Here is a 23,573-nt window from a genome sequence, read left to right on the forward strand (position 1 = left end):
TAGTCTACTTGGATAAGTAAAGTGAAATACAAGCAATTTTAATATTCTGTTTCTTGTAAACATCAGAGTTGAAGTCACTTATATAAGAACCAAAAATATGTATTTGCTGTTTATTATAGGTAGCTATTGGGCAAACACACTCCCAAATTCCCCTGGGATTTTGACAAAAAGTATGAATTGTACATAGAATGGTCACTCAGAGGCTGCCCGAGTTCTCTGTTTTACCAGGACATTGTTAAAACCAGTACCAGTTGAAATCGGCCACTGGCTGGGTCTTTAAACCTAAATTTTTAGTGTTACACTAAAATTTTAATCGTAATGATCTTTTCCCTTAAGCTAATTGAACTGCATCCATTTCCTTGGTGGTGAAGAAAGCTTTTGTCCTGATAGCTTCTCTGGACTGAGATTTTTGTCCTTTTATGTGCCCAGAAGGCCCTGTATGTTGGACAAGTCACAGGCCACACCTCTAAACTTCAGTTTCTTCATCTGTAAAATGGGGATAATTATCATCCCTACCTCATCAAGTTGCTGTAACAATTAGGTGTTTGGCACAAAGCCTGGCATTCAGGAAAAACTCGGTGTCTGTTGGCTGATTACAATGAAGCAGCGTAAGCATTTCATAGTGTTACCTGATGAGAGTGCTATCAAACCACGAAAATAACATGAGATGAAGGGTCTTCCCCTCCACGAAGTCATGCTACATTTCTCCTCACAGAGTAAAATAAAGTTTTTTCATCACCACATGGGACTGAAGTTCCTATCTCAGAATTTTTTGAGACACCTGAAATATTGCAAAACTGGGTCAGGATTCTCTGATTTAGACCTTCCAAACTTTTCCGCAGCCTCAGGGTGGGGTGGGAGCTACACAGGTGCTGCCACTCAGCGATGCGTAACGTCTTCGGTATGGCTCTCAAGGGCAGCACGGGACAGAATGACTGGCAGCCGCGTAGCAGGAGGCTGCTGCTGCCTCCACCTGTCCTCTGCTTCAGGGACCTTGGCCAGGTCCCCTCTGAGCCCAGCTTTACTCATGTCTGAGTGGAAGGACTTGGACTGGGCGACTGGCCCCTGTCAGGTTCTGGGATTCATCTACGCGCTTGTCCGGCACATGGGACTCTGTCTGTGAGCGGCAGCCAGCCTTGTTATCACAGAAGGGCACAGAGTGCATCCACGCCGACTACACGGTTCCGTGAGCTAAGTGGCTTATCGAAAGGCCATGAGAGGAGAACGAGCACTAACTTTTGGAAATGGTTTGACATGCTTGGACGGCTGACTGGATTCAATTTAAAAGAACAGACAGTTTAATTTATTGAAATAACCAGGGCTTTATTCTCTGTAAGATACCAAATAATCACTTTGATGGAATACTTTTCAGCTGCTTGTTCTGGTGCCACTTGAACCCAACATTTTCTATTTTGTTCCCTGACTCGTGTGAAGCCACAGAGTCTAGACTCCCAATGCTCCCTGCTTGCTGAGGACAAATAACCACCACTGACTGACAACCCATCCTCGTCTAGAAGGTACCGATGATCGATTGTGTAAGCTGCTGCATAGTTATGGCTGCACATAATTGTATGCATTGCGTTTTGCAGAAAGATCACTCTTTGAAAATAGAGTGTCTATTTTTGGAGGGGGGTTGAAATTCTATACAGATGAAGAGTTCCTGTTTTTATCAGCTTTGTCACCTCCTCGGAGTCCAGGCAAATATAGTTGTCCAGATGCACTAACATCACCTCTAGCAAGTGGACTGCCCTCTTAGCTTTGTAACAGCCTGCTTTGCTTGTTTTAAAGATTGTTTTAACAGTTGCTCTATTATTAAACTAACAGCAGCCCTGTGGGAACAATACGGCACAAATACAAAAGGAAGCCAAAGACTTTAGGCTTTATTTAAGCAGCTGTAATTTCTCTGGATAATAATAATAAAAAAAAAAACTGCTGTTAAGGTTTCTAATGAGCATCTGTAAGGCCTTAATAAAAATTTAAAACTCATTTTCTCTGGTTTAGCTTTTCACTGCCTCTGCCTTCCTCCCTTCCTTCCTTCTCTTTGAGAGCAGAAGACAACGCTTGCCTCTCACAAGGGCAGATCTCCCAGACGCCCTTCAGTTGCGTCTGTGAACGCTAAAAAAGGGAGGCTGGAGCAAGAGGGAGGGAGACAGCCGCTGTCTAAAATGTGGAGCTCACTACTGTGTGCTTTGGTTGACTTATGTTAGCCCTTTGGACACTGGTTTCTCCATCTGTAAAATGGGGATAATACATCCCTGGGTCATCATGCGGACTGAAGTGAGACAATCAATACAAAATATCAAAAGCACTGTGGGGCACTGGAATTTAAATTAAAACTTAAAAAAAAAACGTGAGGCATGTAGCAAGCACTCAACAAATGGTGGCAGTGCTGGGTGTGTGGTGGCTGTCCGCAGGTACGGGGTGGTGTTGTGGGGGGGTGGCACGCTTACATTTATAAAGCTGACATTTAGTTCCTTGGCTGTGTACCCTCTCTGGAGGTTGCGTCGGGCATAGACATCATAGTCACGGACAATTCTGGTGATGATGTCTGATGTTGAGATGCCTTCCGTTCTCTGCGTTGGAACAAACATTCCTGTTCAAACAGTGAAGAGGAGAGAGAGAGAAAGTAAGGTGGGGTCAGCTGCCCCATGTTCTGTAATAGCTCTCCTCTCCAGGACAGAGTTGCAGCTCCTGGGGGCGCCAGCTGGCTGGCCCGGGCTCAGGTCTGTGCACCTGCTGCCGCCCACAGACACTGCCCGCGCGCACCCCGGCCCCGGGGCCGCGTCCTTCTCTTCTGCCCCAGCTCCCCCTTCCCTGCTCACACCAGCTGCGGCCTTCCTCCTCCTCCTGCGCCGGCCAGCTTCAAGCTCCTGCCTCTGCGGCCACTTTCCCACCAACCCCAGGCAGAAGCCACAACCTCCAGGATACAAACGTGTCTTCCCTTGACAAAGGCATTCTAAATACCCGTCTCCTTGTCAAGTGGTAACATTCTGAAAGTAGAGATTATGCCTCGGCTGTCAGCCCCCAGCTCAGTGCCCATTTCTGGCACATGGAATGTGCTCGATAAATGCAAAAGAAATGAGTAAGTGACTAGAGAGCAATCAGTGAGGCAGTGAATTGGGCAGGTTTCCTGCTTCCCCTAAGCAGGGGAACTATATTTTTCCTCAGTTGAATGTGCATCACATTTAACTGAGGAAAAGACGTAGGCGGTACCGTGTTGTCATCTCTGATTTGAAGACCTGCCCTTGGGATGCTGGATGATTTTGCCTCCCTCAGAACGGTCTACTTTGGATGGTGGTTGCACCACTCAGGACCCTTTCATCTAGAACATGTGGGACTGGGCAAAAATAAGCACGGCGGCTGCCAAGTTCTAGTAAACCTTCCTTAATGTGCTCAAAAATATATTTGGGTGCACCAATACAGGGCTGTAAAGAGGTCCCAAAGGTTATCGAGGCAAGTATGTGGTTTAATTCTTACCCTTCTGTCGCCAAGTGAAAGGACATGTTGGCAATCGAAGTATTTCTACCCAGTATGATTGTGGCCAGAGGGATCAGGGGTGGGGCAGCATGACCGATGGGGCCTGGGGACAAGGGTGCTGGGTTCTCAGTTTGGAGATTTGGGTAAGACTCAGGCCTGAGAAGGCAAGTTACTTAGCCTCAGTCTCCAAATGAGAAATGAGGCAGCCAGACAAGATGCCTTGGGGCTCATGTGTGCCATCTCCCTTTCCTTCACTCCCCATGTCTAGTCAATCTTCCAGTCACCAGTCTACCTCCCAAAAGGCTCCCTGATTCACCCACTTTCCTCTATCCTTTGTCTAAAGCAATCTAACAACATCTAGTTCAAGTATTCCAGTAAGAGCCTCAAAACCAGTCTCTGGTGATGTTGAGGTTTGTCTCCTCAATCCACTCTCCACATAGCAAGAGCCACAGGGTGGTCTTTCAAAATAGAAATAGAGGGCTGCCTGGCATCTTTCATTGGCCTTCTGCTGTCGTCGGTATTCAGATCCAAACCTGTACCTTGGCTCTGCAGCAGCTTGCTTTACCCCTTCCCTGCACTCTCTCCAGTCTCATCTCTGACCCACTCCCCAGCCTCACTGCCTGAGCCAAGGCCCCTGGGCTACACCACTGAAGGGTCATTGGATTTCCTGGAGCCTGCCTGAGCCCCACCACACTGGACTTCAGGGTCATGAGAGCCTCCCCTCCTTTTGCCACAAACATACTCTCTACCTGGCTAACTCTTGGTCATCCAATGGGTTTCACCTTTAGTGTCACTTCCTCATAGAGATCTCTTAACCTCCAGACTGGCTCTTCTGGCTTCTTATTCCCTGCCATGGTCCACCGCTTTTTTCCTTCAAATATTCCAAGGTCTTTATAAAATAGCTTCTTCAGTAACTGACTCCCCCACTTGACAAGAAGCTACATGAAGGAAGCATCTGCTCCAGTATCATTCCCCTCTATATTCTCAGCACCAGGTGCCAAGCAGGCACCATAAGAATATTTGCTGAATGACTGACGAGATGAGAACTGATGTCTAAGTGCGTTTCCAAATCCAGTTCTACTTCAATCATCCTTGATGAATGTTTTAGTCTTCCGGCTCCTGCTAGGATGGCCCTCTGAGCTCTCCCGTGAGATCATCTGCACATGCGTGGTATCAGCAGTAGGCTGGTGCCTCTGGTGTATGAGACAAAGCATCCAGTTTCAAATATTCTGTGGCTCAGAGCACAGAGTTGGTGTTTACTGCCAGGTGATAGAAAATGTCTATCACCTTCTGAGAATATGGACTCAAACACCAAAAACCAAATGGAAGGCAGAGGATGCAAACATCCAAACACCTGTATATAAACAGCACCCAACTGACCCAGCTGTGCAGGGTGCTCTGGTGGGTGGGGAACCCTGAGTGGTCCCAAGCTGGGGGGCTGAGATGCCATCCACCCCTTGGTGGGAACAGTGGGGAGCTTTCTGGTGAGCACTGTGTCCCATCTTTCAGCAGGCAGATACTTTTCCCATGCCCCTGCTGCCTGGTGAAATGCTAAGAAGATTCTCTAGCTACTAACAGATTTGACCAAGTCACTTAGGCATCGATGACATGAGCTCACCCCTTCTGTGAAGCCACAGAGCAAGGTTTCCATGGCTGAGTAGCTGAAAGTTGGGGGTGGGGACAGACTTGCTTTGGCTGGTGGGGAGGTTGGTCTCTGAAAGAAGCCAAGCCCTCTGCTGACATAATGAGGCACCCGGCTTCCTCCAAATCCTAATTAGTGCTCTGCTAAAAATATTCAGTAATGAGCATGATCAGAGAACCTTTTTTATCATGCTTTTCCGAATTGCAGTGTTTGGTTATAGAGCTATTTTAAGAAGCAGCCAAGCACATGTTAATGAAGGAAACTTTCGACAGTAGTAGGGCAATACTAGCAGGATGATGAGGACTGTGGACCTGACAGTCTACCTCATTTACGCACCATCCTTTCATCCAGCTTTGCTGAAGGTTTTGACATGTAGCTCTGACAAGCAAAGCAGAGCGCTCTAAAGTTTAATTCATGCCCTTCCTATCTCTGGCTTCATTTAAAGTGACTTTTGACTTTCAAAATAGACCTGAATTAGAGTGCAAAAGCCAAAATTGGATGCTTAGGCCATTTCTGAGCATCTTTCTCTCACAGTGAATTCTCCAGCCTTCTCTGCCATCGTTCTCCCTTGGTGAGGAAATCAGCAGAGCAGATCAATGGACCTGTGCAGATGAAGAGTCACACCTAGTCTTATGCCTGTGCTCCCAGGACAAGTAGAACACCACCTGACTATTTGATTTGAAGATCGATTAGATTAAAGATGGGCATAATCCCTGTCCCACTGAATGATTTGCTCATAATGAAGGGAATGTGGCATTAGTGACACTGGGTGACTTCCCATGGCTAGGGCCAAAGAAGCCTTGAGGCTTTTGTCATGATTGCTAACTCTCCAAATGTTTCTTCCTAGGATGTACACTCTTATAACCCAGCCACCATGCTTTCAGAAGCCCATGCAACATGGAGAGGCCACAGGTAGGTGCTGCAGTGTCCACCCCAGCTGACCTCCCTGTTGACCACCACCATCTGGGACCTCTAGCTCAACTGGGGCTTCAGATGACTGCAGTCCCATCCAACAGCTGAGTACAACTGTTTGAGAGACCCCAAGCAAGAACCACCTAGCCAAGCCTTTGCTGAAATCCTGCCCTACAAAAACATGAACAAAATAAAGTGGCTCTTTTAAGCCAGTAACTGTGGGAGTAATTTGTTATGCAACAATAGGGTGCTGGATTGCTTTGAGTTAGAAAAATATTGGACCTGTTCCTATACCCTAAAATCAGGGAAGCAACTTTTTCTTAGCTCACTAGAGGCTACTCACCCAGAAATAAAACCACCACTGAATGCATGTTTTTATTCTACATACTCTACAAGGTAGCTGAGAAACTGTCACTCCACGAAACGCTGATTCAGTTCACCCTGGGTGAACCAATACCTGGTCTAAATTCTTGCTACTCTAAGTGAGGTCTATGGACTTGCAGCAGTATCTACCAACCCAGGAGTTTGTTAGAAATGTGGATCTACCCTGAAAAAAAAAAAAAAGAAATGTGGATCTTAGTCACCAGACCTAATGAACCCAAATCTGCATTTTAAAAGATGCTGTAGTTTGTCTCCTAAGGCAAAGAAAACAAAAGCAAAAATAAACTATTGGGACTACATCAAATTAAAAAGCTTCTGCGCAGCAAAGGTAACAAGCAACAAAACAAAAAGAGAGACAACGTACTGAATGAGAGCAGGTATGTGCAAGTGACATACCCCATAAGGGGTTAGTATCCAAAATATATAAAGAATTTATACAGCTTAACACCAAAAAAACCCAAATAATCCAATTAAAAATGGGCAGAAGACATAGAGATGACCAACGGACAGACATGTGAAAAGATGCTCAACATCACTCATCATCAGGGAAATGCAAATCAAAACCACAATGAGATATCACCTCACACTTGTCAGAATAGCTAAAACTAAAACCTGAAGAAACAACAAGTGTTGGCGAGGATATGGAGAAAAAGGAATCCTCAGATACTGTTGGTAGGAATGCAAACTGGTACAGCCACTGTGAAAAAGACTATGGAGGTTTGTAATAGTACTACTGGGTGTTTACCCAAAGAATACAAAAACTCTAATTCAGAAAGATAGTTGCACTCCTATGTTTAATGCAGCATTATTTGCAATAGCCATGATATGGGAGCAACCCAAATATCCATTGATAGATGAATGGATAAAGATGTGGTATATATGGACAATGGAATATTAGCTATAAAGAAGAATGAAATCTTGCCATTTGTAACAACACAGATGGATCTAGAGGGTATAATGCCAAGTGAAGTAAGTCAAAGAAAGTTAAATACCCTATTTCATTCATTCATATGGGGAATTTAAGAAATAAAACAAATAAACAAAGAAAAAAAGACAAACCAAGAAATAGCTAGAGAACAATCAAACAGTTACCAGAGGGGAGGTGGGGAGGGATGGGGGAAAGAGGTGAAGGGGATTAAGACTATACTTATGGGGGTACCTGGGTAGCCCAGCTGGTTGAGCGTCTGCCTTTGGCTCAGGTCATGATCCCAGGGTCCTGGGATCGATCCCCACATGGGGCTCCCTGCTCAGTGGGGAGTCTGCTTCTTCCTCTGCCCTTCCCCCTGCTCATGCTCTCTCACTATCTCTCTCAAACAAGTAAATAACATCTTTTTTTAAAAAATAAGAGTACACTTATGATGATGAGCACTAAGCAATGTACAGAAGTGTTGAATCACTACATTGTACACCTCAAACTAATATAACACTGTATGTTATCTGTACAGGAGGGAAGGGGAGGGGAGGGGAGGGCAAGAGAAGGGAAGGAAGATCCTGTAGGGATCTGTAGTCACATTTACGTTGGACAAGCACTGGTCTACACCAGGTCCTTCATGGCAATTTTAGGGAAGGAGTAGCCGGCTCACAGCTCAGATTTTACAAAGACTTAAAAAGGTAACAATCACTCCATCCCATAACCCATCTCCATGTAACTGATTCATCAGCTACTTTCTCCCCTCCTAACCCTGCCATGTTTCTCAGCAGCCTTCCAAGTCTGAAAGTTTCCAAGTATGGAGTTTCCTTTCTTGGAACTTCTTACAAACAAGATTGGGATCTGAGAATGTCAGGCCTTCCATTCTTACCCAAGGCTCCTGACCGCTGCGGGAGGCCTTTCTGAGAACATGGTACTGACCTGACCACCCGCCCTGCTGGGGGTAGCATGGAACTTCCCCAGCTACTTTCTGTTGATTCAAACCAACAGAAACCCCATCAAGGAGACTAAGTACATTATAGATAGCAGAATAACTTTCTGAAATATTATCCAATGTCGTTTTCATTTCTGGGGATGACATCTGTCCTGAGACATCCATCACCTCAGGGGAAAGTAACTGCAGCTGCAAATACAGGAGAGCACAGTCTGCTTCTGGCTTCTATAATGGGCTCTTTAGAAGGCTCATTTCAAAAAGAATGGTTATGAAAGGTAAGGCTTTCTCTTGAAAGAGCCACGTTTTGAGGACCACAAAAAGGATTTTCTAAATCCCAGAAGTGTCCCTTTAATTATGAAGAGCCAGAGGCCGAGTGGACTCAGAGTGTGGAATATTTTCCTATAAGCCCTGAAGTGGCAGCTTCCTGCTCTCCGGGCGGAAGACAAAGCCCTCTTTGCTTGGAGGGAGAACCCAGAGAGGGATGAGGAGGGGAAGATGAGAAGTGAGAGAATGTGAGACAATGTGAGCCTGTCCCTTTTCTGGACTGAGAGTCCCAGGGGCAGGGACAGGTAAGAGACCCCATTAGCAAGCCCAGAGCAGAGAGGCGGAGGAGGTACCTGGGAGGCTCACTTGGTTAAGTGTCTGACTCTTGATTTTGGCTCAGGTCATGATTTCAGGGTTGTGGGATCAAGCCCTACATCCAACAGAAACACCAACAGCATGCCCAGCATGGAACCTACTTAAGATTCTCTCTCTTAAAAAAACATGAGGGGGGTGGTGCAGAGCACAGTGGCTGGTACTCTGTTTACCTCCAGGACAGACATGGATCCCCCGACAGCCCTCCAGTAGATTATGGAGGACGTTTTTAAAGTTCTCCGGGGTCCTCTGGAGGATCACTGAAAACAGTAGGGATTTAAAATCAGCATGACTGAGGATCCCTGGGTGGCTCAGCAGTTTAGCGCCTGCCTTTGGCCCAGGGTGTGATCCTGGAGCCACACATCAGGCTCCCTGCATGGAGCCTGCTTCTTCCTCTGCCTGTGTCTCTGCCTGTCTCTCTGTCTCTGTCTCTCTCTCTCTCTCTCTCCCTCTCTCATGAATGAATAAAATCTTTTGAAAATAATAAAATAAAATAAAATAAAATAAAATAAAATAAAATAAAATAAAATAAAATAAAATAAAAAAACAGCATGACTGCTGGGTGGTACGCCTGTAGCACAGGCCATGCAAGGACAGGTGAAAGGGGGAGGTGGCTGGGGAAGAGATGGAGGAGGTGATTGTCAGAAGGCTACGACAGGGGCCTGATGGCCACAGATGATGGCTGATCAGGTTTGATACCACACAGTGAAAGATCAGCAAAAACCAGTTCCCCACCCAATGCTGGGCCAATACATAGGCCCCAGAAATGTAGATCACCCCAGGATAAAAGGGCCAAAAGTTAATTCTACATAGTCCCAGTGCAAACCTAGAAGGGTCTGAATTACTGTAAAGGTCAAGCCTGGTTTTTTTCCTGTCACCTGTGGAAATGGCGACTTCCTAAGGAAGTTCAATACAGAAATGACTCCTGTCCTACTCAGGTGATCCTTCCCCCACAAGAGACCTGCTCGTGGCACTTCCTTGATTCTCAATGGCATCTGGCTCCATGTGACATATAGAATTAAGTCTAAACTACCCCATCCTGTCAGACTCCATCTCTGCTCTTACCTTTACATACCCTATACTAGATGAACATTAATTTCCTCCAAATGCGCTGCACTTCTTCATGTATTCCCACCTTTGGACATGCCTCCTGGGCCTATAGTACATACTCCTCCAGAGGCTAATAATATTTTGATGTAATTACTTATGGTCTCTCTCAGCTCTCAACAATGGCTGAGAGCTATGTCTTATTTATATTTGCATCCCATTTCCCACCCCAACAATTCCTAGCTTGTTGGACACCCTCAAGGAATTCCTGGGTTCACTAATGAGAGTCAAGACCACCCAAAGATGGAATGTCTGCCTTGGGAGGTAGGAGATGGGAGCTATACAAGTACCAGTTCCACCAGGAAATGGCAGTGATGCCAAGGAGGGGCTAGAAGACTGGATTTGTGACCATAAGGAGCCCATCCTACTTCAAGAGTCTAAAAGTCCATAAGTACCAGGAAAAGGCTGCAGTGGCGGCAGGCTGAAGGTTAGGGATGGCAGGACCAACAGGGGTGGAGTTCCAGTGGTCCCTAGGAACAGGGGGAGATGGCTCTGGTGGGGGAGGCTCAAGTATAATGGGTATATTAGACTTCTTGAAATCTCTCAATAAAGCAGATGGTAACTCACAAGACTAGAGTGTCCATACATGCCAGATAATGGTGTAATTTATGGAAGAAGGTATGTGTGGATATATCTACAGTGCCTACAGAAGAGATATATGACAGAAAGCAAAATAGAAGAAAATAAACCAAGCCATTAAAAATCTACTTTGATGCCTACCTTTGGCCAAAATACCAATTTCAGCCCATCCTTTCCTCAAACTCTTCCTTACTCCCAAGATTCTCAGGCAGCAACAGACTTATGGGCAGTATATGGAATGAAGATGATGAAGGAAAGTGGATGGAGAACCTAAGTAATTTAGCCTACTATACTGCCTCCCTCTATCTTAGGCATCTCCATTTTTAGGGTCAGAAAAACCACATGACCCTATAAAAGAATAGAAGAAATTACCTTCACCCCATCTGTCCTTTTTAAATAATCCAAATGGGTAGAATCTGGGAGACTGGGTATTTAAAAAATCCTAGCAATGACTATTTTAATTCTTAGGTGATTACTGGAAACTCTGTGACACTGACTAAAAACCTCAGCTCAGGAAAATAACAAATGTTGGGTAGTGAGTGTATAACTGAGACTATTATTCCGTTATACATCCGCCCCAAAAAGCACTATAATTTGTGATTTATATTCTCTTCCCTTTTGTAAGATAGAGTGAGAAAAAATACAAATTCCCAGATAGAATTTTAAAGATCTTTTATTAAGATCACATTGTTTGTGAAACAAGCAAACCCTTCCATCTTTTCCTGAGATTTTTTGGAGGTTATGGTGGTTTGGAATAAATTAACACACGTAGTCAGCATCTCCCGTTAATAAAGGGGTGAAGGGCTCAGTGGCCGTGATACCAACGGAAAGCAAATGGATCAGATGCCAAGGTTGATATAATTATCCCCCAAACCACTCTTTAATCTAAGTAATTTGAAATTTGGGGCATGAGACAGAGTGCGTACCCAAACTATCTAGGTAAATGGCTCTACTTCCTGCGTAGTGGGAAGAGCCCTTGCAGACAGAAGATCTCCATCTCAAGCCAACTCCCGTCATACTCCTTCAAAGGCACCTGCTTGCTTCGCCAGCACTGAATGAGAGCTGCTAACATACCAGGGCCTATGCTGGGGATGTGAGGATAGACAAGACATGGCGTAGATCATGGCACCTCATTCTAGCTAGGGACAGTCAGACACACACACACACACACACACACACACACACACATGCCATCAGAAGGGAGCTGAAAAGGAGGTCCATTTGCAAAGAATGTCTGAGTAGGGAGGGTGTGGAGGGGTAATGATGCTGAATTATGCCTCAGGGAGAGAGGGTATATAAGGGCTGGCTCCTCAATGGGCCTCAGAGGAAGGGCACGCCAAGCCCAGAGAAGAGGTAAGTGGGGGTATGTCTGGGCACCAGGATGGACTCCATGTGCTGGAATTTAGGGCCTGAACAAGGCGGTGCAGAGCCCAGGCTCACAAGGTGGAGAGGCTGCGCAGGGCCAAGGGGCAGAGACCCCACGACAAAACCCAGGAGTGGTGAGAGAGACTGCAGAGAAAGAGAAGGTCCCAGAAGTGTCCCAGGAGCACCTATGAGAGGAGAGTGGTCCACAGGGTCATTATGTGCAGAGGAGGCCAGCAAAGAGGCCACTCACTGTGCTGGTCCGCAGGTCATCAGAGCACCGAGGGGAGGACGGTGCAAAAGTCAGAGCGCAGGCCGCTGAGGGATGGCGGGGATGGACACCTGGCAAGGGACACCCGAAGGAGGATGTGACTGGAGTGGGGGAGCAGAGGAAGGATTTTGTTTGTTTGGTTTGTTCTGGTAGACTTTCAAACAATAGTAAGCTTAGAAGAAACTGCTGGAGAGTGGGAACCTTGCACAACGAAGAGAGAAAGAACAAAGGCAACGGGCTCCGGGGAAGGGATGAGGGGGGGTCCGGGTAAAGACGTCAGCCTGGCCCAGAAAGCCCAGGGGGTGAGGAGTTAGGGCAGGAAGCAGAAGAGGGGGAGGCAAATGTTCTCAAGGAACATCGAGAATCCCATCAAGGCTGGCAACCACAGATCTGTTTCCATGCCTGATGGTGACTTCCCTCAAGTGCTCAGCAGCAAATAGGAACAGAACTTAACAAAGGGATTGACCCCAGGGAGTGTGTGATGGAAGGAAACCCGATAACTCCCTGGGGCAGCCTAGTGTCTGACCCTCAAAGAAATGCTTAGTGACACCTGGAACAACTTCCAAAGCTCAGGCCCCATGTCTGCCCTCCACTACAGTGCTTAACAGTTTGGGGAAGGAAAGACTTTACCTGCATTCCCAAATATTTACCTATCCTTTTTTTTTGCCTCTGCATGTGGTACCTGAGGATATTACTATCATGTGACAGGATGACAGATGGCAGGACTGACTTTGGAGACAAGGAGTCCAGATCGTTAATTACCCAGTTATCTGTCTTCTGGAAGGAACTTCCTTGGAAGTATAAAATAATTTCATTCTGAGGACCTGAACGTGAATGAGGAAAATGAGTGCCCTTTAAATAATAGGGTCCTAGGATTTTAGTCTGATGAGCCCTAAAATTGAGCCACAAACTAGAAGGTGGTGTGGCAGTGGTACACCAAAGAGGACTTTGGTGCTCAAGTTACTTCTTCTATAAACACCTAAATGCTGTCTATCCAATGACTGAGCCTGAGCACATTATCAACAGAAGCTTATAAAGGCTACTTGGCAGACACATGAAGTTCCAGTGCCTTCCATGTTTATGCTACCAGACTAGGGCAGGTGTCTCTTATCAAACCTGATGGTCACCATGCAGTGGACAGGTGGGCATGGGGGCACTCACCTGCTTCCTTTATATGCTTGTAAACATCATCAGAGCCAGCAGAAGAGTAGGGAATGTCATCATGCGCCACAAAGTCAATCTGTTGGAGGGAGAGAAGAGTGATGTCACCCCGGGGATGGATGAGCATGCCTGAGATGTGCAAATGCCTTCTTAAACAAAGCAGTCACAATAAAGCAGTTGAAATAAGCAGTTTATAATGCGCATCTGAATCCTTGGCTGAAAGGATTCAGAAAGGTACTGCCAACTGTCTCTATTTCCAGAGATAAAAGGGAACTAGATTGGTTGGTCTCCTTTGCTGGTCCCTTTCTCTTTCCTCTGACAGTGGGCTTTCTAGGCCTTCTGTCCTTCTCCCTTTAAACTTTCTCCTTCGAGATTTCATCCATCCTTCAGATTTCAATCACCCCTGCTACAATGAGGAAGCCAAATCTCCATTTCCTGTCCAATCAACGGCAAGCCCTCACACTTAAGCCATGATTTATGTGGTGGAAACAAATTCATACCTTTCTTCTTATTTGATTTCTCATCTAACCACGTTTGTAGGCAGGTGGGGCCCATACGACTGTTACTGTTGGGACAGAAGGCTGCTGAATCTAGCAAGCTTGTCAGATTTGCCCCAAGTCACCCTTTCCTTTGTTTGCCACCCCTTGATGTCACTTTAAATCAACCTATTTGAGGGGCACCTGGAAGGCTCAGTTGGTGAAGCATCTGCCTTCGGCTAGAGTCAGATCCCAGGGTCCTGGGATGGAGCCCTCCCCCTGCCCTTACCCCTGCTTATGCTTGCTCTCTCTCTCTCTCTCTCTCTCTCTCTCTCTAATAAATCAATAACATCTTAAAAAAAATAAAAACAAAATCAACCTGTTTGAAATTTAATTCCACCTGAGAACTGGTGTCCCTGCCCAGCGGCACCTCTACTTTTCCATAGTATCTAGGCTCCAAACACCTTAGAATTGGCCTTCTTGCCCTACTTCCTCCCGTTTCCACAGCACAAAGGCCGCAATGCCCACTGGGGTGTGCGCGGGCATGTGAATGCACCTGCTCTCATACGTGCCCACCATGGCCTCTCCGTGGCTGCTACCCCACATCCAGGGCCCTGACACCTAGACTACTGACACCAACTTGTACCTGACCCTCCTCACAGCTGGCTGTCTCCTTTCCAAACCATCCTCCTGTCATGTGGGGGACAGGTCCTTCTTAAAAGATTTTCTTTGTGTCATCCTTCCTCCTGCTGATCTTCACTGGCTCCCTATTTTTTACTCCATCAAATAAAAACTTGCTGCCTGGCTTTCGAAGCCCTTTGTACCGAGGCTTCCCTCCACCTCAAGGGGCAGTTTACAGTAGCAGTTGGATCTGCCTGCACCACCGCTTATTATCTCTATAACTCCTAGATTGGCAGTAAGAATGACATTAGTATTTCTGAATATTGGAACTTGTGACATTCTGAGGTGGATTGCTCTTGGTGGGGGTGTCCTGTAGGAGGCTTAGCAGCACCCCTGGCCTTTACCTGCTAGATGCCAGTAGCACCCCTCTAGCTGTGACAACCAAAAGTGTTTCAAGACACTGCCAAATGTCCCTTGAGGGAAAATTCAAGCTCATTTGAGAATCACTGAATTGAATGATATAATGATGTAAAGGTGCTAAAAATGATAACTAGTACACAGTAAGCACTCAATAAATGTTATTATTAAATTCATTTTTAATAGTTCCTCCTCCTCTCCAATATATAACAACAACAGCGACAACAAATTCTCAGAGTAGCCATGAGATTGAATGCGATTCATGGGGGGTAAGAGGGTAAAGCCCTCAGCACAGTGCCTGGCACATGGTGAATAACAAATGGTGGCCATGGATGCCATCATTGGTATCCCCATCATGCCTGGCACAAGATGAATATACAATAAATGCTTAGTAAAAATGTGTTAGTGATTGCTGGAAGTAAATCATATTGTAGTTTCTCCTTTTGCTTTTTATTCTTGCTGGGAAATTATCTCCTCTGCTATTACCCATGCACATTTATCAGTGTTCTCTCTTCTCTTCTCCAACAGGAATTTAAAAATAGAAAAGAAAACTCTTAGAACAGCTTCAACTTGGGTTTTTTTTTTTTTTTTTGGTACGGCTTATAAAAGGAAAGAATAGCTCCTAATGTGGGACTGGTAGGGAGATACAAAGCACATAATTTCATGCAGATCAAAAGAATTTCTCATGTTTTCAACTAATAAAAATCTTGTATCAGTAGGAGTCTCAGTGTCACAAAATCATAGCTTTAAAGTTCTTTCCTTAAAGGCTGACCTGTGCCTTTTGAGATACAATGCGTGTTCCTTTGTGCCAGGAAAAGATGCCTGTGAATATACAAGCATCAATAATGATGATGGCGGTGATAATGACGATGACATTTTGGAGCTCTGGCTATGGGCCAGCTAGTGTTCAAAGGGTTTTTACTTACATGATCTCATTATATTCTCAAAACAGCCCCATGGGGAAAGTACCGACATCACCCAGGTTTACAGCTCAGGTAAATGAGTTCAATACCGTACTCAAAGTCCCACAGTTAGGAAAGGGGAGAGGCCACACTTGGGTGTGGGTGGTCGAGCTCTAGCACCCATTGTGAGGCAATGAGAGGCTATTGGTCCCCAGGCCTGGGCGGAAGACAGGCCCTTGATCAAGTGACACCACATGACACTTCCTGAAGTTACTTCTTGTAGAAAGTGGAAGTTTCTGGGCTTTCTGCATATAGACTGCAGAACCAGACTCTAGTTCTGCTATTTAGAGAACATGGAAGAATAAGTACCTTGTGTTTTTCCAGAAACTCTGGAGTGAGTGTCCATGGAGCATCTCTAATGACTTCATCCACATAGCGACAGTGTCTGAGAGCTTCATATCTCTCTGCTTCGTTCATCACGGTGAAACCTTTGAATTTGTGGGTAAGGTCATCACTGCAAACTGAAACAGACGTATGCATTAAAGGCTGCTACGTGGCCCAGGCCCTGCTTGCGGCCATCCTAGTACATAAAGGGCTTGTTCAGCAAAACAAGCGGACTCAGCCTTACTTGGTACATGATGTAATCAAAAAAAATTTTTTTTTACAGGAACCAAGCATCAGGGAAGCAAGGCAAGCTGAAATTCAGCAGCAATTGAGAATTCCATTTTAGTGCTAATTTTGACTTCATTCTCTGCTGCAACTTTTATCAAAATTATTCTCCACACTACCTAATGGAACTTCTGTGTCTTTTATTTTCCTATGCTACCCTTCAGTAAAAATTACTATTCAGGAAAAAAATGGCCAAATGTACAGAGAGGGAAGAGAAAAAAAAAGGAAGAGGCCTGAATTTTAGAAGGTTTCAACTATCATTTCCAATTCCCTTGCTAGATCATTGTACTTAGTAACACAAGTGTGATTCCTTTGCATACGTGTGTGCACATACACACACCCCTACCCCACCCCCCACACACACTTCTGTTCCATGGATTGAGGTCCAGTCACTACACATCAGGCCACACAGTCAAGAGAAAGAAGTAATAAAATAGAAGATCTGATTTAGCAGAACTCATCTTGTAACATTTCTTATCCTTTCTAGAGCTCAGGTTTCTGAATCTCCAAATGGGAGTTAGTATCATCCACTATCAACCTTAGAAAGGATTTTTCGAGGATTTACATAAAAGTGCTTTGAAATAGACTGAATGAGAAATATCATCTGTTATTCTATTCAGAATGCCTTTTTTTTCCATTGGGAAAAGCAGCTTTCCTACGTGTCAGGAAGAAATGTCACTGTGGGTCCCATTTACCAATATCCTGTTGAAGGTCCCGCTACAGCCAAACTACCCTGACTGTTGCTCCTTAAGAAGTTTTATGTACATACGACAAATTTACAAAATTTAAGTGTTCAATATAGATTTTAAAAACAAAAATACAATTATTTTCTCGGAACTCAAGGGTGACCCACATCCAGAACCAAATCTAGCCACGGAGTAGGTGCAGCCCACAGCCAAAGGCAGTGTCCCCGCCAACCTCCCGGGGCAGCCCTCATACCCCCACCTCCAAGCCCCACGTAGACCTGCTGCCTCTGCCCTCAGAGTGAGCCCTGAAGCTCACCAGCACGCCACCTTCTCTCCCCTGTTACCGTGGCAGCCTCCCAACTAGTCTCTTTATCCAGCCTTGCCCACCCATGGCAGCCTCTTCCTGTTGGCCAGAATCATCCCCTTAAAACCTGTCTGGTGGTCATTCTGGGGTTCAGAACCCTTCCCCGTCTCCCCCCGAGTAAAAGCGAAACACTTCCAGCTGCCTACAGGCACCCACGACACCCACACCTCAGCCCATTCCTGGCCCCTTGGACCGTGGCTCCTCTTGCATCCCAAGCCCTGGCCTCCATGCTGTGTCCTGTGTCCCGAAGCCACCAAGAACGCTCCTGGCTCAGGTCAGGACAGGGCATTCCTGTTCCCCAAACCTGGAACACTTGTGATCTAAATATCCAGAGAGTTCATTCCCTCCCCTCCCTTGAGGCTTCCCAGCCTTCCTACTGAAGTTGCCATTTGCCCTCCACCCCTCCCTGGTGGTTGCCATCCCTTATCCCTCTTGCCATGGCACTCCTCATCATGTAATTGTCTTATTTAATTTTACTGTCGATGTTCTACTAAAATATATGCTCTCTGAAGACAGTGACTTGTGCTTCTTTTTCTGATGGCCCATAGCGGGCTCTTAACAATTATTTGTTGAATGAATTAATGGTGCCCGAAACATACAGATGCTCAGTTAATGTTGACTATGATTTAAAATAATATTTACCCGCAGGCACATTTCAACAACATATAATTAAGAGACTAGTATGTCTCTAGGTACACATGTGTATGCCTATACATCTCCTACATATACTTTTTTTTTCATCTCCTACATATACTTTCTGAGATGTTATATAGACCTATACAAGAGCGAATAAAGAAAACATTTAGTGGTTTATGTTACCCAAACACCATCAACCATGTGGCTGGTTCAAAAAGTTTAATAAGCATCAGAGTCATCTAAGAAGCTTGCTAAATAGAAATATACCGGGGATCCTGGGTGGCGCAGCGGTTTGGCGCCTGCCTTTGGCCCAGGGCGCGATCCTGGAGACCCGGGATCAAATCCCACGTCAGGCTCCCAGTGCATGGAGCCTGCTTCTCCCTCTGCCTGTATCTCTGCCTCTCTCTCTCTCTCACTGTGTGCCTATCATAAAATAAATAAAAATTAAAAAAAAAATAGAAATATACCTGGGTATCACTCCCCAAGATTTTGATTCAGTGGGTGCTATAGTCTGAATGTGCCCCCCAATTTCATTTGTTAAAATCTTAACCCCATGGGACACCTGATGGCTCAGCGGTTAAGTGTCTGTCTTCAGTTCAGAGCAGGATCCTGGAGTCCTACTCAGGTTCCCTGCATGGAGCCTGCTTCTCCCTCTGCCTGTGTCTCTGCCTCTCTCTGTGTTTCTCATGAATAAATAAAAATCTTTTTAAAAAATCTTAACTCCCAAGGGTAACGGTATTTAGGAAGTAGGGCCTTTGGGAGGTGCTTAGGTCTTAAGGTTAGAACCCTTATTAACGGGATTAGTGCCTTATAAGAGAGCCTCCACAGAACTCCCTAGCACCCTCCACCATGTGAGAAAACAGCAAGAAGGGAACGACTATGCATCCAAAAGAGGACCCTCACCAGCAGGACACCACGTTAGTGCCTTATCTTGGAGTTTCCAGCCTTCCAAACTGTGAGAAATAAACTTCTGCTGTTTTTAAGCTAGCCAGTCTGTGGTGTCTTGTTGTAGCAGACCAAATGAATTAAGACAGTGAATCTGGAGTAGGGCCTAGGCAGCTCTATTTTTGACAAGCTTCAGGGAGAATTCTGATATATACAACATTCAAAAGCCCCTGAAGCATGCTATGAACATCTTGAGTGAAGAGCCCAGCCTGTTTCTGAGTCATCCATCACTCTAGCACAGTGGGTGATGGGGGGCAGGTAGTAGGGCCATGATGACTAGGTTATGTACTGATTCCCTGACTGCATTGGCTTTTGACTCCATAAATAGGATTATTTATGGGTCAAGATATGCAATTTTAAAATTGATCTAAGACTTTTTAAATGTTCTGTTAAGACTTTATTAAGATACTACCTCAAGATTCATACTGAGCAGAAATAGATTTCAGATACATTGATTTTCTATTTTAAACAACACAAAACTAGGCTAGCCATATCCTTTCCCCTTCTGAACCTGCACCTGAGCAATTTGGTATAACTTCTAGATGACCGAAATAATGGCCTCCTGACAGAGAATAAAGAAAACAAACATCCTGTTTATGCCAATCTGGGGTCCTATTTTCATATCCCAGGAGTGACCTCAAGAAACAGCTGAACATGCCGACCGGTTATTGTCTAAACATTAATTACGCCCAAAGCAGCACTGTTGTTCTTGAGTCTTGGCAAATGCACTCTGACAACCAGATGGGGGAACTCTGAGCGATGGTGTTCCATGGATGAGTTCACTGAGTTATCTGGGAGCTCAAACTGTAGCTAACCTATCCTGGCAGCTCACTATGTTCAAAATGAAATACTACCAGTACTCAGCAGGAGAGAAAATGGAATATAAGGGATGAACTTTGGAACCAAACAGACTTGGGTTCTAATCCCCGCTCAGCTACTAAAGACTGGGGAAATTACTCAAAGTCTCTTAAGATTCGGTCATCTGTCTTTAAAACATGTTGCAAAATTTTGATAATCAAATTGATCATCTGAGGAGAGAGTAATGCTCACTAACATTTGCCATTTGTTAATAGTAGTGTAAAACTATCACTGGGGATATTCATTGTGTTGTGGGCTGTCTTTTCCCTGCCCCCATGCTAAGCAGGTGCCCAGCCTCTTGATACAAATTCCCCCACAGAAGCCGTACACAACCTGCCTTCCTGGCTGCTGTTTTCTCCTAGCCAAAACCCATTAGAAGAATTCTATAAGGAATAAGAGAGAAAACTCCTCCAAATGAGGAAGAGGCCAAAGGTCTGAGGATCCCATTAGCAGCAGGGCCAGTGACAGAGCCTCGAGGACTGATGACATGGAACCCTGGGCACTGGGGTTCCATGTGAGCACAGACTGCAGGTGCTTCACTTCGCACAGGCTCAGTGGTGCTGGGATCAAGACTGGAAACCCCTCTTATTTCTGTCAATGATTTGGAAATCTTGTCTGACTCTGTGGAGGTGAAGATAGCCCAACAAGGACTGAGACTCAGTTTCTCATCAGTCAGGCAAAATGGAGTCCTAGCAGAATATTTAATACTAGAGAGCATAAACCCAAGTTTATGGGGTAATATTTATGTCTACTATAGTAGAAGTAGTATTACATTTATTGTAGTTATTTTTTATTCCCCTCTGGAGAGTCGGAAGTAGGTATTTAGTGACTCATGGCCCTAAAAAAGATTTTAGGGGAAAAAAATCTAATATAAATGTTAACTTATTGACTTGTTTTTAAATGATATTAAGTTTTTATGTTATTATTTTTTAAGTTTTTATTCAAATTTCAGTTAGTTCACATGCAGCGCAATATCAGTTTTAGGTGTACAATATAGTGATTCCACTCTTTCATGTATCACCAGGTGCTCATCACAAATGGCCTCCTTAATCCCCTTCACCTGTTTCCTCCATCCCCCCCCCCATCCACCTCCCCTCTGGCAACCAGCAGTGCATTCTCTAGAGTTAAGAGTCTGTTTTTGGTTTGTCTCTTCCCCCACCTTTGCTCAATTGTTTGTTTCTTAAATTCCACATATTAGTGAGATCATATGGTATTTGCTTTTCACTGACTCATTTCATTAGCATAATACTCTCTAGCTCCATCCATGTCATTGCAAATGGCAAGATTTCATTCTTCTGGCTGAGGAATATTCCATTGTGTGTATATATACACCATATCTTCTTTATCCATTCATCAGTTGATGGACACTTGGGCTGTTTCCATAATTTGGCTATTGTAGATCATGCTGCTATAAACATTGGGGTGCATGTGTTCATTTGAATTAGTATTTTTGGACCCTTTGAGTAAAAACCTAGTAGTGCAATTGCTGGATCATAGGATAGTTGTATTTTTAACTTTCTGAGGAAACTCCATACTGTTTTTCAGAGTGGCTGCACCAGTTTACACTCCCACCAACAGTGTAAGAGGCTTCCCCTTTCTCCACATCCTCGCCAATACCTGTTGTTTCTTGTCAAATGACATTAGCTTTTAAATTAAAAAGAAAGAAAAAAGAGTTTTACAATTGGTAGTTTCAATTCACTAAAATAATGCCAACGAGGTAAGCTTACATAAATGAGTTTTTAAATTATTACTGGTCATAATGCTTAAAAATTAGAAATGTAGATACTATAATCAGAGTACAAAACCATGGCATTTTGTGTCGGTTTTTGCCCAAGGCGGAGAAGCAGACCATAGTACTTCCACTTATCACAGTTTCTGGTCTTTGAATCAATTATTTCTACCAAATACCAAGTATTATGCCAAGCAAATTTCTGTGCACTTGCCCTGACCAGAGTGGTTTCATGAGTGAAGCTCTTGCTCACCCAAGGAAACTCCTACAGCAAACCTATCTGTAGTCATATGGGGCCCCACAATTAATGTGGCAAGTTCTTTCAGTTCATCATAAGAATTTTATTTGCTAACTACTCATATCATTGCAAGAGCCAATCTTTCAACCAACAACATAGAATACTGACTTGTGAAGGACTCCCTAATTTTCCTCAGCATAGAACTGTCTGCCATTAAAAGTGGTTTGTGATACTCAAGAAAGATAGTCTAAAGGTAATGGTCTTTGAATTAGGGCACACATACTCCTGGGGATACACCAAGACTTTTCAAGAGATATCCAAGATCCAAAGGGGCACCTGCACCCCAATGTTCATAGCAGCAGTGTTCACAATAGCCAAACTGTGGAAAGAACCAAGGTGTCCATCAACAGATGAATGGATAAAGAAGATGTGGTATATATACACAATGGAATCTTACTCAGCCATCAGAAAGGATGAATATTTACCATTTACATTGACATGGATGGAACCGGAGGGTATTAATAAGCTGAGTGAAATAAGTCAGTCAGAGAAAGACAATTATCATGTGGTTTCACTCATATGTGGAATATAAGAAACAGTGCAAAGGATCATTGGGGAAGGGAGGGGAAACTGAATGAGAAGTTATCAGAGAGGGGGAAAAAACCATGAGAGACTCTTAACTAAAGAAAACAAACTGGGGGGTTGCTGGAGGAGACGTAGGTAGGGAGGTGGGGTAATTGGGTAGTGGACATTAAGAGGGCACATGATACGATGAGCACTAGATGTTATATGCAACTGATAAATTATCAGACACTATATCTAAAACTAATGATGTACTATGTATTGGCGAACTGAATTTAAGTTTCAAAAAAAGGGGGGAGGGCACCTGGGTGGCTCAGCCAGTTGGGTATCTGCCTTCGGCTTGGGTCATGGTCCTGGGGTCTGGGGATCAAGCCCTGCCTCAGGATCCCTGCTCAGTGGAGAGTCTGCTTCTCCCTCTGCCCTTCCCCCTGCTTGTGATCTCTCTCTCTCTCTCTAAGATTTTTATTTATTTATGAGAGAGGGGAGAGAGAGAGAGAGAGAGAGAGAGAGAGAGAGAGAGAGAGAGAGAATCGATCCAAACACAAGAAGCTTTAAAGGACTCATTTTCCAGATCCTGAAATTCCAAAGGTACCCTTTCCTAAAATTAATGGTCCAGAGAAAGCCTCTTTGTCCAAAATTACCCTTACTCCACTATGCAAAAGAAAGACATCATCCAAATCTTACTGTGCTGCACTGCAAGGGCAGGGGGTTAAGGCTTCAGGCCAAACCAAAGGGAAATCTTGCTTAATGACTACTGCAAACACCATACACCTCTAAGAGCCTCCTGTCTTACAAACATTTCTGTTATAGGTAAAGCCAGGTGTTGCAAACCAATTACGGTAGAGTGGGGAATAATGCAAATTGTTGCCTAACAACTGTGCCTTTTCATTCTCCCACCTATTGTCAAAGGACACAAGGATCTTGAGGGATAAGGCCCAGGAATTCAAAGCAAAAGGAGCAATGGAAAGAAATATTGAATGCTAAAAATGGCTTTTTCATGTAGTTAAGGGTAAGCATTTTTCCAGCTATTCTCAATACTCATATTGAATCCTAGAAATGC

The 23,573-nt window shown here is 44.6% G+C and overlaps 1 protein-coding gene across 5 annotated transcripts in view; it reads right to left on the bottom strand.

Moving 5' to 3' along the window:
- PCYT1B (phosphate cytidylyltransferase 1B, choline) overlaps positions 1 to 23,573 on the bottom strand; it is a 130,179-nt gene that overhangs the window by 29,932 nt on the left and 76,674 nt on the right. For all 5 annotated transcript variants that reach the window (XM_041742272.1, XM_041742268.1, XM_041742267.1 and 2 more), the window contains exons 4-6: positions 16,176 to 16,327; positions 13,391 to 13,469; positions 2,451 to 2,593 (exon numbers count right to left, since the gene is read on the bottom strand). In XM_041742272.1, coding sequence (XP_041598206.1) covers positions 2,451 to 2,593; positions 13,391 to 13,469; positions 16,176 to 16,327 — 374 coding nt within the window. The remainder of the gene's footprint in view (positions 1 to 2,450; positions 2,594 to 13,390; positions 13,470 to 16,175; positions 16,328 to 23,573) is intronic.

The sequence above is a fragment of the Vulpes lagopus genome, chromosome X (assembly GCF_018345385.1).
Source record: "Vulpes lagopus strain Blue_001 chromosome X, ASM1834538v1, whole genome shotgun sequence".
In the NCBI taxonomy this organism is placed as follows: Eukaryota; Metazoa; Chordata; class Mammalia; order Carnivora; family Canidae; genus Vulpes; species Vulpes lagopus.